Source organism: Egretta garzetta, unplaced genomic scaffold (assembly GCF_000687185.1).
Source record: "Egretta garzetta isolate BGI_Z169 unplaced genomic scaffold, ASM68718v1 scaffold370, whole genome shotgun sequence".
In the NCBI taxonomy this organism is placed as follows: Eukaryota; Metazoa; Chordata; class Aves; order Pelecaniformes; family Ardeidae; genus Egretta; species Egretta garzetta.
This window is the reverse complement of record NW_009258292.1, coordinates 1,255,284-1,270,915: the sequence shown is the minus strand read 5'-3', so window position 1 is coordinate 1,270,915 and position 15,632 is coordinate 1,255,284. Positions and strand designations below refer to the sequence as shown.

Here is a 15,632-nt window from a genome sequence, read left to right as displayed (position 1 = left end):
GCCTACATATGTTCCTATAAATGAAATGAAACTGTTCTCATAGTTCAGTACTATTAAGGGTAACTAAAGACTGTAGGCTCAGATCTGGGTCTCGTTCTCCAGTAGTTTCTATGCAGTGTTCTGTAATATGTGGAAGTTCAACATGTGGTTACTTATCAGGTTTCATCAGTGTAAGGAAATCAAAAGTGGTTTTTCTTCTTTGTTATGTTTCAATGAGGTTGCAACTGTTCCAGTACATGCATGTTCCATTCTGTTATCTTTGCAGATTGACATTCTGCCTTTCCTTTTTCTCTTTTGTGATCTGTTCCATGACATTAAGCCCTTTTACAATGTTCCCCTTCAATAGTATTTTTCCTCAGCAATAAACTTTGAAAAGTGGCTTGGAGGTGGAATGTTCTTGCTCATATTCTTGTTCATGGTTGCATCTGCATAATTTATTGCTCAAGGAAATTTCTTTTTTTCCCCCTGTAAAAGTGCTCCACACACCATAGTGGTATTTTCCATGCTTCTCTGTCCTGAGAAGAGCTAGGTGCCCAGCAGTGCCTGTGAGGCTAAAGACTTCTGGGGAGCTGTACCAGTCCCTATCTGGTTTTACCAAAAATGCAGACTTGGATATTTCTCTCTGAACCTCATGCTCCAGGGCACTGGTATGTCTTACAGCACTGCAACATACCGTATACCTAGCTAGATCAGCAGACCATCCTCAGACAGAAAGTTGCTGCCACCCCCTCTTTAACCCAGGGACTGTCTATTCATAATATTTTTGGCCTTTCTATGTACCTGTTATCATAAAACAAAGAATAATGACAAATGTGTTACTTTGGTCTATTGTGTGCCTCTAGGATCATTAATAGAAGAATGCTTTAAATAATTACAATTACTGTGGAAGAGCTGGCACATCAGCTGAGAACAATCTATGGTGTTACAGGTGGATTCATAATGATCCTGCCTCCAGAAGTATAGGTGTATAGGTGCTAAAAAAAACCCCAACCTTTTCAGTTAAAGGCAAAAGGAAGATCATTAGAAGGAAATACCATATTTCAGATAACCGGTACATATACTCAGAGGCTTTTATGTCAATTTAATCCAAACTTTAAAAACCTCACTTAGGTTATGCATCTTTTCTTGCTGACATGTGAATTAAGCAACATATACATGCTATAATTTGAAAAGGCATACACAAATGTTTACTGAACATTTACACAAAACACAACTCATACCACATTCAAGAAGGCTACAAAACTCATGAAATTAGAAAGCACGGTAGAAAATTGCCCTGACTAGAGCTCTAGAAGCACATTCTTTAATAATAAAAGATTGGTAAAACCTCCTCTGTCTTAGACAGCTAGTTAATTATGTTAAGACTGATTTTTTTATGAAGTTCTTAAAAACTAGAGCACAGGAAAGAATATGTATATATCACCAGATAGTTTATTACAATTTCTGTTCCATTTCTATTAAATGGTTCTATTTATTATTAAAGCATTTAATAAAGTATTACCTTCCATTTAGTACATAAATAACGTCAGTTGCTGGAGTTTATATTTCAGTGTTAAAGTCCCAGAGTTTCAATTCATAATATGTAGGATTTTGCAGAAAAAGGTTCTGATTCTAGAAAGATTTATATGTAAAGTTAAGTCCATCAATAAATCACTGCAGGACTGGAGCCAAGCTGATATTCTCCTCTGTCATCCAAAAAAAAATGCATTGCCAAACCCAAGATTTAGTGTCCTTCTCTGAATTGCAGCGTCTAATAAGTAGTATAGAGCTATCATAATATAACTGAAAAAATAGAGTAATGAGGGTTGTCCAAGATTCCGAATGAATTGGTGACTTTTGTTGCCTTCCAACAGGCCAGTCAGATCAGACCCTCAGGTTTTACTCAGTGTCCACTCCTTAGTGCGTGGAAATCCCATGTTGTCCCTCTGGTTTCCTTATTATCCATCTCTAGAGCCAACCACGCCTCAACTCACCCACTGAGAGTTTGAAGAGATTGAACATCTCAATAAAGGAACTTCATGGGATTCAGGATCTTGATGTTGGTGTCCTTTCTGCATTGGAATTGAGGGAAAATGTGGCACTCTGAAAAATTATTTCAGGAGTTGGCCTGTACGGAGAGGGAAGGGTGGGTTACCACTTTACCAAAATTTTTACTTTTATTTCTCTGCTGGCAGTGTCAGGGTTGTAGGATACATAGTCACAGGTTCAGGGAACTTCCCAAGCACACATCACCTATTTAGTCTAAATATTGGCACCATAGTTTTTCTCAGGTGTATACAAAAAATTTGCATGAGCAAATTCTGTGTGCTCTCTCTCACAATTTATGAACCAGTCCTATCTGTGTTAATTCCACCAATTTCTCTATAAACATAATTTCTTTTAAAAAGAGTTATTTATACTGCCCGGTAAGAGAAAATTCATTCAGAAAGACTACGCAGTACAATATTATTTTACCACTCTGAACTTGGAGCAATAAAAATTATAGCATTGCAGTATTTTCCTCTCAGAGGTATTTAAAACATGCTTTTCCTCTCCTTTCTTCTCTTCTTTTAATGATGTTGTCTATTTAGGTTATAAACTCCCTTTTTCCTCTTCCTTACTTTTTTCTGTACCTGTAAAGCCCTTGTGACCAAATTGACTGAACACCTCAGAGCGATTAGAGCCATTTTTCATAGCTAATTCTACAAGATCTCCCAAAACCTTTACTGATCATTTGACATCTGCAAGCACCTACTTTTCACCAGTAAAGTTACCTCTTTTCTTTACAGTTCCCTTCAGACTTCAGATACTAGCAGCTCTATGATACGGAGCAACCTGAGACCAGTCTCATATATAAACCCAACCTGCACTATTTGCTTAACACTAGAAATCAATGCAAACAGGTCTTTCACATCGTGGGTCAGCTGCTGCAACTTCACAACTGGAGGGCAATGGGATAAAGACTGGGTGTTGAATCCACACCTTGCAACTAATGGAAAAATCACTGCTGTGTTTTTCAGTGGGGCTGCCCAGGTGCCCAAGTCCAAGTGAGGGTTCTGAGCTGGCACCCTTCATCTGGTAAGGGTCCTGGCACAGCCTGGATTAGTTGGCTATGCTCAAGACAGGGCTCTCAGACACCCACTTTTTATTATGTCCTACTGGCAAGACTGCATGCCTCTCTGTTTAGCACATAGCCTATCTGAAACCTTTTGGTTGAGTGCAGGAAGACATGTGTGCACAGCTCTCTGCAGAGATGTTAAGCCACCTTCTGAGACTAACCTGAAGAATTTCATTCATGTTTGATGTAAAAATTCATTCAAAAACATGCCCTACAAACAGCATTTTGCCATCTGTCACTGTGCCAAACTATTGTGCACATAGAAACGACATCGTAAATTAATTTTGAAATTAATTATCCCTGAAAATATGTGATTAAGAAAGCAACTACACTTCCTGGTATTATTTTCAGAATTGAAGCATAGATATTCATTCACAGTTCTTCCTCAAAGTGAAAATATCTGCAATCAGACTAATTGTCAAAAAGTGGAAAGTACATATTTTTTTGCTTCTAAAGGGGATCGAAAGGATTCATTCTATGCTCATAAAAATGATCTATGGACAGTACAGTATTCTCCATTCACCAACATTTATATTCTTTTTTATAATGTTAATTTTATTTAAAGATGGAGGACATGTAATTATACACTCAAATATGCATTAAATATACATTTAATTATCTTTATAGAAAACCTAAGTCCAAGTAGTCACATGGATTTCAGTTCCACTAAACATAACACTATATACTGCACAGCACAACCATGTTAGAATTTAGTCCATAAAAATTAAAATGTGTTAATGAATTGCAGACCAAGAATCCACTGTAAGGCACTTTGCCATCATATGTCTTAGTGGCTTTAGTCAAAGACAAGATCATCTCTTAGACCTGCTGAGGCAACTTACAAAGGACTTGAGGAGTTAGGAAACAAGTTAGTATCTTGTAACAGGTAGAACTGGCTGGATAAATTCCATTTTAAGATAGCCTTTGAGGTTTTGAAGTTCTGTTTTTATTTTGGTGTGTAATAGTACTGACTTCTCTATTCTTCAGAAAAACACATGAGATTTTCAGTTTGAGAAAACAATACAGAACAAGCCTGCAGGCATTAGTTAGGAGATGGAGGAGTTAGTTTCAATTCCTTCTCTTGAGTAAAAGCAGAATTTTTTTTTATCAGAGCTCCATGAATCACATAGCAGCCACATCTACGCAGTCTCTCTTGGATTTCTGTCGTAACTGCTTCTTGAATGATTTTGACAAAACAACATGTGACAACACAATTACACCTATACAAAAATGTTTTGACTAACTAATTACAGAAGTCATTAGATGCAGAGATATAGCCGTGAAAATAGGCAAAACAATTACTTGAACCCACATGCTTTTCTCACATTCTGAGTGTCGATTATAGAGCAAAAGAGAGAAACCATGAGGATAGTTAGGCCTGATTCCCATGAACATTCAGGATCACTGTATGTGACAAAAAGCTCATAAGAAATGTTTTAAAAATTGTCCACTTTAAATCCCTTCAAAATTAAATGTAGACAGCGATCAGAGCTAAAATTCTCTATTCTCCCGCTAGGCAGGAATATTCCAGCAAATTTTTTAGTGGTAGACACTTAATAACTGGAGACAGCAGTCTGCAAATTTTACCCTCAAGTGGTTTCTTGCTGATATTCAAGATGCATTTTCTTCCTCTTTGTTCATTCAAGTAAATATAATTTCACATCTTATAGGATGCAAAATAAATAATTCATCCTTCTCCTTTTTATAGAATGATTTTCTAATCCTTCTGCCTTTTTAATTTCTCCATTTTTCAATGTCGGATTTATCTTCAGTGCCTGATTGTGGAATTCTGATGAACACAATTAAAATACCTTTGTCCCTAGCAAAAGCTATAACAAGGAGAAAGTCAGGAGAGGAGATAATATTTGCATGAAGTCAGAGGACATTAAATGATCTTTCTTGCCTGTAAGGCGCAATTGGCCAGAACCACATAGATCAAATATAGAGTGCACCTACTTGTGCTGATCTGCTCTGGGTTCCTATGGGTCTTGACCAGTGGTGTTCATCTCTTGTTTCTAACAATAAACATTTGACAGTTTACACAAAGGCTCCATGTGGCATTAGTCCCCAAATAGTCTTCCTTAGCAGGAAAACCTTAGCAGGTAGTTTGGGGGAAAGCTGGCCTCAAGGTATAGGCCCTATGCATACACATGAACCAGTCTATATCTTTTGGCCCAGGGACAATGGGGCATTCTCTGGTGTTGCGTGCATGCATATTTTGAAATTCTAATTTCAACCTCTGCAGGTTATTTTACCTTCCATTTTAGATATTCTTAGTTCTTCTTATTTTATGATCATCTGAGTGTATTGCATGCATATCTTTGAAATACTGATTGCCCACCAATGTCAAGGGATGTTTTTCATACTCACTGCTGAAATAATATTCTCTGTCAATGTCCTGGACAGGTTGGGAAGATGCCATCAGCATAGTAAATTTCAATAATGAGAAGATGCAGATCACATGGGCAGCAAGAGAAATACTCCCTGGCGAGAATATGTCATTTTCTTACACGTGAGTATTGATAATGCCTACTCTTCTCTTCTTAAAGGATTTACTTTGGGAGGCTCAAGTATCTAAGACCATTTGAGTCTTCTGTGAACTGTACCTGCAAATGCTTTTAACATTTGTTAATCATCCAGTGTCAAACCTGTTTATATTCACAGCCTGCTACAGAAGTGTACAAATCAATAATCCTGAATAGTCAGTCACAACAGACAGTATATGAAAGATTTGTCACTCTTCTGTCATTGTGCTAAATGTTAATGCTAATTACACTTTTGAAAGTGGTTTTTTTCCCACATATGTGTGTATATTTTCTTTATCGACTGACGTCATTAATGGCTAACAGAAATTTAATGTTTTGGTTAAAGGCAGTCATAGTGTTTCATCTTCCCTTTATTTTTCTGGGCAGTATATGTGAAAGAACTTTTAGCAGTACAATCTTGGAAACACGTTCTTGAAAACATTTTTTTGAGCAAGTCATACTCTTATTAGAAAACATGATCATCATGAAGGAAATTTGATCATTTCAGACTGCACCAAAACCCAGAAAGTCAATGAGGTTTGGGTAATTAATTCCCTCACATCACTATGAAATTTGCTGCTTCAAGAAACTCCATACGTAGACTTCCCTTGGTAAGAGCATTTAAAAAAGAAAAAAAGAAAAAAGAAAGAAAGAACAGTAACAAAAAGGAATTAACTTTTGTTAACTGGTAAGAGTGTTCCATTCACCAATATAACTTCATTTATAGATTTGATGAAGGCAAGCACAAAGTTTGGAAGCCATGTCCCACCTATTTATTGGATCAAGATTATAACTCTGGATGTCTTTTTAAGACAGAAGGACCCACCCTTGCCATCTCTATCAGGAACACCAATGGAAGTGAACAGCTTTCTAAAATACTAAAGTCTGATTTTTATAGTAAGTATGTAAAATCACAACTACTTTGGTAGTCCCGGTGTCTTCACTGATTCTCTGGTTGTCCTTGGTTTCAGAAGAAATCAGTTATATTAGTGTATAAAATGTTATTAGTGTGTGTGCCATAACCAAACTATGGTTATTTCATGTTGATTTTCATACCTTGCTGCCATCAGTAGTTACACAGGCTTCTGTGCAGCTGCAACTAAGTGAGATTGCATGGGACAGTCAGATTTGTCCCAAAACACAGTTTCAAAATCAGAATGAAAATGCTAAAATATATGGGTGTGCTTAGTATAGTGCAGACCTGCTCAGTATTCATATAATAAAATTGATAGTTGCTTGTCTTAGTGCTGGCTGTGTGATCTTTCTCACACTTTCAACCTTCCATTCTTTCACCATCTTCCATGGGATGGAGGCAGCAAACTACTTCTTATCAAAGACGCTGTCATAAAACCATCATCAGATGTCAATAGAAATTAGTTGACTGGCTCTGGTACAGTCTGACATTGTAACAAAGACTTCCTCCTACCAGTAGAGAGACAATGTTCCTGTTTTTATTAAATCACTCCTGCCCACAAATACATATACAAATACATCTAGTGTGAGATTAGTTTATCAAAATCTTCTGGAATTGCACATAGTTACAGCATTTAAATTGGAGGGATTTTTCCTGATAAAAATCATGCCAAAAATAAACAATGCAGAATTATCTGAAAAAAAATATATATTCCAAATACATTATTAGCATTTATTAATAATATTTTTAGCAAAAGGGATTAAAAAAAAGCCTGTCAAGGCATCTAAATTTGAGAATAATTTTATATCTCATAATTCTACCAATATCTGGTAAATTACGGAAAGACGCAGCACTATTCTCAAATTTTGGCTATTAAACACCCACTGATAGTAAAATTAATTTCAAAAGGGTTAGGTAACAAAGTACAAATATGAAGGATCAGACTTAAGTCTTTGAACTAGGAAGGCAGAATTTTGATAATAGAAAAAGGTAACTAGAAGGATTGAGAAAGAAGGTAGCACTCTTCTCACCTCTTTATTTCCCCACTACTGAAGACTAACCAGCTACATAGATCAAACCATTGCGTGCTCTTTGGACCATCTGAAAACAGTGAGGGGTAAGATTCAGTTGTGTACAGGTAGGCACCCAGTGCTTTTTGCAGATGTCCCACCATACCCCACATAGCCTCCAGCAACTGCACGTGGGCCTTGTAGGTTTTATGGTACTGAATTTGTGAGCCCCTTTCCAGTGAAGAAGCCTCTTTCATATGCAAGGCATATGAGGAGACTAGAGTCCTTCCTTAAGTACTTGCAATAGGTTCCTGACATGAGATAGTATCTGCCACCTCGAATGGTGAGCGGTGTTATGGTGTCAAGCTCCATTTTGATGTTTAATAGGGAGGTCAGCTACAGAAGTGCTTCCTCCAAGAAGAAAGTCCACTTTCTTCACTTACTACTATGAGAAACATTGACGCAAGGAAAGAATAACAGTAATTTCAACTGCAAAGTACTTCTTTTTAAGGGCCTATAACATAATTTGTTTCTCTTCTTCTTAGTAAAGCCAAATCGACCAGAAAATGTGACCTTCTTCTGGAAAGAGGACACCGTTACTGTAAGCTGTAATAAACCAGAGAAAGCTGTGAAGTGCTTGAGGCTTGAGCTTCAATACAAAAGCAAGTTTGACAAAGACTGGCAAGTGAGTTAGACATGACATTTTTAATCAACATTGGAAGGCTCTGGAAGTAGTAGTATCTCCATAGAATTTAAATAGAGTTGTTTTCAAATTGTTCTCCCATCCTATATCTTCAAATATTGCTGGGAGCAGAAAACATATTTTTATGATCCTGAATTCCTGCCATGTCAGAAATCATTTATTTTTTGGGTTATATCTAGTTGCCACCTGAAGAGCTGAGGACAATCTAAGGGGAAGGTCACACATTCAGAATAAAGCAGTTTGGGAAGACAAAAGCAGAAAATAGAGTAGAGAGAGAAGAAGAGAGGGAAAGGGAGAAAAAAACATGAAATAGAATGAAAGAAAAGAGATGATATAAGACTTTCATTTATTCTAAAGTTAGCTGTTAACTATTTCTAAATATAATTTCATTGACTTAAACCTTTCCAATCTCAGCTGTAACTTGTAAATACTTTGTGGATTGAAGACTTGGGTTGGCCTATACCTTGTCCTAGTTGTGACCATGACTAAGCGTAGCATTCTGAAGCACTGTCTTGAAAATCAGAATTAACGATGATACACCTTCCTTCCCAGTCCAGAACTTCTAAGTGTTGCAGTGTTGGAGAGCAAGGCTTTGATCCAAGGAAATGCTATTCTTTGCGGGTCAGACTGACGAGGCTAGTACCCTACTGCAACGTAGTTAATTACAGCAGTGACTGGGAAGCAGAAACATTTTGGATGAATGGCACATCATTAGGTAACAGCTGTGCTACGTTCATATACTGTCTAAGTACAAATGGGGAAGGGGTGACTGCAAAAGAGCCTGGGAACATGCAGCAAATTAATTTTGCCCCATTGTGTGTGACCTTCTGTTATCAAAGAAATTTCACGTGGATGTCTAATTGCCCATGTTTAACTCCTGTCCGCTTTGTTCCTGATGGCCCATAACAATACCAATTTATGCCATAATCAGCAAAGTTAAGAGTGTCCTTATTATTTGTGTTACAATAGTGCCTAGAGTCCACCAACAATAACGATGTGATGCATGGGGTGAGGGGGTGAAGGATGGGCGTGTCCACATATGATATGTGGATATCAAACCTGAACCCTAACAAAATCCTTCATGATACATTTTTGAAGGCAGTTTGGTTTGAAAGTACATCCAGTTGAACTACAGGACCAGAGGTCATAGCAGTCTGATGCTCATGTGTGCTGGATTGATCAAAACAGGGACAATGCGGGAAAAGGGGTGAAATGGAGGCAAAGTCAGTATCAGCACTGCTTTCCCACCAGACAGACACTTTTAACTGAGTGCGATTGACCATCTTTGATGGAAACAGTATTTCTACCAGCTATCAAAACCAAAAACCAGATTTGCCATAATAAAGAAGACTGTACACCATCCCAGAACATTTGTATCATATCAGCTAAGCACCAAATGCCACCCACTAGCCCTTATCAGAACTATGAGACACCCAGATGTCCAGTGTATCCAGATCTGAGTCTTCTAAAATGCAATGGGCTATTAGCTCACCTGAAGAAAAATCTGTATACACAAAGATGGGGTGAAATCCTGGAGCACAGGTATGGGCAGCCTGTGCACTAGCAGTAGCAACAGTGATGACTTCCAAAGAAGCCTCCTCCACCATTCAAATTGTGAGCCTGCAGGTTTGTTCTCATGTGTGGCTGGCAAATGCCCTCAAGAAAAGCAGAGGACAATGTCTCCCTGTACACCTCTGAGAGGTGAGCACATAACAGGTGGGCTGGACTAGATGACCTCTAGGGGTCCCTTCCAACCCAAAACATTCTATGATTCTATGAACAGCCCTACCTGGACCATTTGACCAGATGCTGCCAGCAGGTAACTGCAAGGATGGAAAGTGCAGAGGAGACAGACTAATGGTTCAGTCTCTCTGGTTGCCCCTGGATCAGAAGTGACGTTGGCACAGCTTCTTCACTGGGGCAAGCACTTTACTTCAGGACTTTGATGAGTTGTCATTGCCTCCAAATCTAACATCAAAGGAAGCCAGGAACAAATCTGTGCTCAAGAAATTCTGTAGACTTTGAATACCTTACTTGGGGATCACAACCTTTCTTGTGGCTTTCTGGAAAGCTGAACAAAGCAGGCAGGTGGAACAGGCTGGACAGTTGCTCCTGTATGAATAATCAGTTTAGTTTTTATAGTATTTATGTGGTGAGATAAAAGTTCAATAGTAGGAAGTAGAGTTTTGAGGTGGCTTTACAAAGGCTGGAGGAAAAACACTGAGAATGGCAAAAAGTGAACAAATACATTAGTTTTAAATAGCTGTGTGTTAGATGATATGCTGCTACTAGTTACTTTCTGGGAATCAGCCCTTGTGGTTTGCTGGCTTTTTGTTTGCTGGGGTGGGGGAGTTGTTGTTTGTTTGTTTTGTCTTGGGAAATAAGACATTTAGGGTCCCTGTAAAATTGCACTTGCAGCTTTAGTGATTGTAAGTAGGTGTAGGTAATATAGATCTCAGCATAAAGTTGCTGCATCACTGTCAATTCAATGTGATGAAGATGAGTAGAAATACTCAATTCATCCATAACGCCTCTACTCTTTGCTTGTAAGCCCGCTCCTTTGTCCCCCACCAGGTCAATTTAGATAAATAAAAGCAAAATTTTCTTTTGTTGCAAGGTTTGGGGAAGGCTAGCTTTTCCTTTCAGTTTCAATTGTAAAAGTTAACTTCTGTGTTCTTAAAAACTTCCCCCCCCCTTTTTTTTTTTGTAAAGAAAAGTCAGTGTTCTAGTGTGATTAGGAATAATTACTGTAAAAGCAAAAAATATTTTTTTCACATACTTTTTTTGTGATTATTCCTAGATTCATGTGATGATGATATAAAATCTCAGTCAAACAAACTAATTGTTTTAAGTTGTTTGCTGGCAGTACTTCTAGTGATATTTATCCTCTTGATTCTTCTGTGTAAATGGCAGAGGTAAATATAATTTTTTGGTTACTACTAAATAACTGTGTCATGAAAATAGAGCTGTCAGTCAGGATTAAGTCTCTTAGCATTCAAGATGATAAATGAAGTCATCATGAAGATGTAGAAGTCGGTAGCTTAATTACTATCTGAGGGATAATGCATCCTGGCCTTCCAAACACCAAGGCCTTTAATTTTCAAAACCAGAACAATTCTGGTAAAAGACAATGTTTCAGGATAAAATTCTGCCTCTTCCACTTAATTTCTTCTTTTTAGAAATCTAGTTAAAACCTCAGAAGTGAATTATTTTTGTTATTTCTTCTGAACTGACATTCTTTGGTGCAACTTTCATCAGGCTCAATGTCTGTTTGCAGTAGGCTAAAGATTGAGTGAATTCAACTTTAAGAAGACTATACCAATATTTGGATTCACAGTTGAATGATTCTGTTCATGTTTATAATCTACAATTTAAAAAAAAAAACCAAACAAAAAACCCCAAACCACTAAACAATAAGAAAAATCCTGCAAAGGCCACAAATATTGCTTATTTTCAGTGGGAAAAATAAGCCAAAAATGCAGAATTTCAGAAAATGAACTGAAAATGTATGGGACTCTAATAACCTTTTTAGACCATAAGTTGAGTTTTTTCTGCCATACTTCTGTTTCAAGTTTACATTTGCATTCACTAAGTCAGCCAGTACAGCTGGTTGCTGCACCATCATCCCTGTCTAGGGGCCTGCAGATCTCTGATTACTGCATGGAGCAGAATGGCACCTGCTGTCTGACTAGAAGTTTGTATGGAGTTCAGATTTTACTAGGATGGGGCTGGTTGAAAATCCAGCAAAAAAATCACTCTTAGCCTAATGGCATTATCGTACTCTTATAACTGCTTTTTAACTTTAGAGCACATTTAAAAGAAATCAGACCTGGAGTACTGTCATGTAAAAATATATTTGTGGATACAGAACTGTGCTGAAGTATTTTGTATGAATGACTACACTATGACAAAACATCAATTTGTATTTTTCTTTCCTCCTTGCAGCTTTCAAAAGTCAGTCATGCCTGCTATACCAGATCCAAAATATGTATTTACTGATCTCTTCAATGATCATAATGGAAACTTCCAGGTAAACATTCCTGTCCTATCAAGGCTGTGAACTCTACAGTGTTGAGAATAATTTTAAAGTAGACACTGACACTTGCTTTGCACAGACATTGCCACAAGCACACTATGACCCAAGAGAAAAGCCCTTCCCTTTGTGCAACATCATGAAGAGGATCCACAAGCCAGATACCAGAGCTCATACAATCAGTGTACTGCTATTTTGGCACTGTGAAAAGACACTTGCTATAAAGACAGAGAAATTGCTAGAGAATAATTTAAGGATGGCCAGAGGCTCAATATCCAGTGACATGGCACTGTGGTGTTTGCACCCATTCCTGCATGCGATAGGTCAGGAAGCTTGCTTCAGCCTGATCTTGCCCTTTAAGTTTGTGAAGTGCTGTGGGCTTGGTACTAAACCAGTGATGGAACTCATTCCTTTGGAGGCATCAGCCGCAGTAGGAAGCATCCTCTCTTAGCCACAGAGGTATACGGTCACTAAATCTTTAAACATGAAATCGTCATCAAATAAATAGACCACAGTTTTTGCTTTTGTTTTCTTACTGCTTCTTGAGTCCATGACATCACATATGTGATGTATTTTTCTGTACAAATCAGGCTATCTTTATGTTAATTACTACTAAGTTTCCTCCGAGTAGAGACAGGTCAAATATTTACATTTTCAAACCCAATGACAATATCGAAAAGCAGTGAGAATAGTTCAGTGACAAACTTGAAATTTTCTATATATAAGATAGCTTTAAACTGAAACTGAAGAAGAAAGATATAAATACAAATTAATACTGAAACTTTAATACAGAAATGTTATGTTGTGTAAATCTCCATGTAAACTTAGTCTCAGTTTAGATTAAGTCAGGGCTTGGGTTAAAGAATGCATGAGTCTGTTAAGGAGGGGACACCAGGTATTTTACACATCCAAGGTTTTCTAAAGGGCCTGATAAAATACAAGGATGTATTTAATGTGGTCTCGATAATAAGTAGGATTTGTATGCATTTGTGGAATCCTGCCTGCTTTTCTGCCATCCTGCTTTTCTTCCGTCCTGCTATCTTATGTCCTGCTTGTCTATATTGCTTCCTTTTCATCTTCTCCATTGTGGCTTATCCTGGAAAGTTGCCATTACTAAAGGAAAATCAGTGTCGGTACAGCCAGGTTTCTTTTGCTTGATACCTCAGTCCCTACCAATATCAATGTTTTCATTTTCCTAGGAATGGATAGACAAAACTGATCAAGCAATGGTACAAACCAAGCTAGAATGTGAAGAGCCAGAGTGCATCATTGAGGCAGAAAGTCAGCAAGAAGATGAGAAGAATAGTGATAAACAGGGACCTCAAGAAAAAATCTTCAGTTTTCCAAGAGCAGCTGAAAATAATGACCCCAAAGCAGCTCAGATTGCCTGCCTGATGCCAACATCCACCACTATAGCTTCTTTTGCTGGCTTCCAGATTTTAATGAATGATGACATGTATGTGATGTTATAAAATTTGTATAATTAAGAAGGAAATTACATAACAGATCCTGAAGCATTTAGGGAAGTGACTGAGTAGAAAAGTTTGTCATGAGTAGACTCACATCAAGAAAGGCACTAGGCTGTGTTATCTGGATTGGGGTCTGTTCTTTCCAGGCACTTTTGACCACTTGGGCAGGCTCAGTGTTTGAAATAAACGCCTGATAATTTATAGAGTTTTTGTTGTTCTAATTGGGGTTTATCTCCAAGACTAAACCGAGCTCCATTTTCCTGCTATGGACTGGAGAGAACAAGACCTCCTCCATAATACATGCTTGCAGAGCTGAGACTCAGTCCTTGGCACTTGTGGAGTATGTAGAGCAGTGTAAATTACATTGATATTCTTTCCAAATGAAGAGAGAAAATAAAGGGATTTTTCTGCTAATGGTCTTTGTCTTACAAAGACCAAACCATATACTACTCATTTTCACAGGGATAGGATACTGCTTTGCAAGCCCTCCTTAGACTAGAAGTGTTTGCTTTTGTAAGATGATTCTCTCCTTGTGAAAATTTGTGCTGTATGGCATGCAGCAAAGGTTTTGGAAAGAAAAAGAATAAGCTCCATGTCTAAGAACAAAAGAATGAGGATGTGCAGTATTGAGTCACCTTTTATCCTGCAAGTACTGCTGTACTGGCTGCTTCCTCCAGAAGAGTGGGACTTCATGGGCCTCCTCTGAGGTCAGGTCCTCAGTATCTTACAGTCTTTCTATGACTAAGCAAGTGCTTCTAGAAAGCTGGGGTTCATTTTGAAAAATATTTATATTTAACTGAGTCGCATTGATTTCAAACTGGGTTTTAGTGAAAACAAGCTGTAGACCCAAATTAGGACTTTTTATTCATATTTTAGTTTTATTCATGTTTTAGTTTTCTAAACATGCTATCTTTTAAAATATGTTTAATTTTAAATTTAAAATGCAATATACTATGCAGTTAGACCTCAGCAAATGAAATCTTGACTGTTCTGAGTTTCCCCGTATCACTTAGGTTACATGCTATTTGAAAGCAATTTTCATAAAAAAGTTTAAGTGCTGAAAGCACTTGCAGATATACTGTGACTATATATAGAATCAGCTCCAGTTACCTGCATATCCGTCAGTCATTAAATGACTTTATCAGCTGACTAAGCTTTGCGAATTGCATACTTTCATTGACTAATTTATAGTGTAACAATTTCAGATATCAGAAAATTACAGTGATTAATAAAATATTTTTAATCCAGTGCTTAAAAAACTTCAGAACTCTTTGGGAATAGTAAACAATAATATGGATCATTATGTCTCAAACTCTGTTTCTAGGCTACCCAGTTTGCTGTACAAGGAAAAATCCAGAAATTTTCTGGCCAAAAACTGGGAAACTTAACTGGAAGGATAGTTCAGGCACATTCCCCAAGTTTTTCTTAACATTACCTCAGATTTGATTGTACTAACAAGATTAACATGCTAACAAAGGATTTCCCATAATCCTTTAAACATTTTTGTCTTTTCATATCTAAAACAGATGTGTGTAAGTTTCTGGGGACCTTTTGTACACCCCACATTTCTGGAAATTTTTTGTAAAGGTAACCACGCAAAGTTTCAATAGTGCAGTAAGAATGCAATGGATTTTGAACTAATACAAGCTGCATATAATTTGGTGAGCAGAATCTAGCTCAGCTGAGCTCTTCTCATCTGATGTAAGTTGGCATTATTGCATGAGAACCAAAGAAGTTACAGTGATTTACAACAGATAAGAACCTGTTCCAGTAATGATTCAAACAATAAAGCCCAGAATGCATTGCTTAATTACTTCATGTTTGAACCGCGCATACATATGGCTGTCTACAGAGCTGGCTCAGTACCTTAATTAAACCTCTT

General features: G+C 37.5%; 1 protein-coding gene across 1 annotated transcript in view; it reads left to right on the top strand.

Annotated features, from left to right (window-relative positions):
- The window catches only part of CRLF2 (cytokine receptor like factor 2), a 15,030-nt gene extending 1,277 nt beyond the window's left edge, over positions 1–13,753 (top strand). Inside the window, exons 2-8 of the mRNA XM_009637678.2 lie at positions 5,504–5,609; positions 6,350–6,519; positions 8,091–8,230; positions 8,801–8,963; positions 11,049–11,163; positions 12,194–12,278; positions 13,481–13,753. Of these exons, the coding sequence (XP_009635973.2) occupies positions 5,504–5,609; positions 6,350–6,519; positions 8,091–8,230; positions 8,801–8,963; positions 11,049–11,163; positions 12,194–12,278; positions 13,481–13,753 (1,052 nt within the window). The remainder of the gene's footprint in view (positions 1–5,503; positions 5,610–6,349; positions 6,520–8,090; positions 8,231–8,800; positions 8,964–11,048; positions 11,164–12,193; positions 12,279–13,480) is intronic.
- The last annotated feature ends 1,879 nt before the right edge of the window (positions 13,754–15,632 follow it).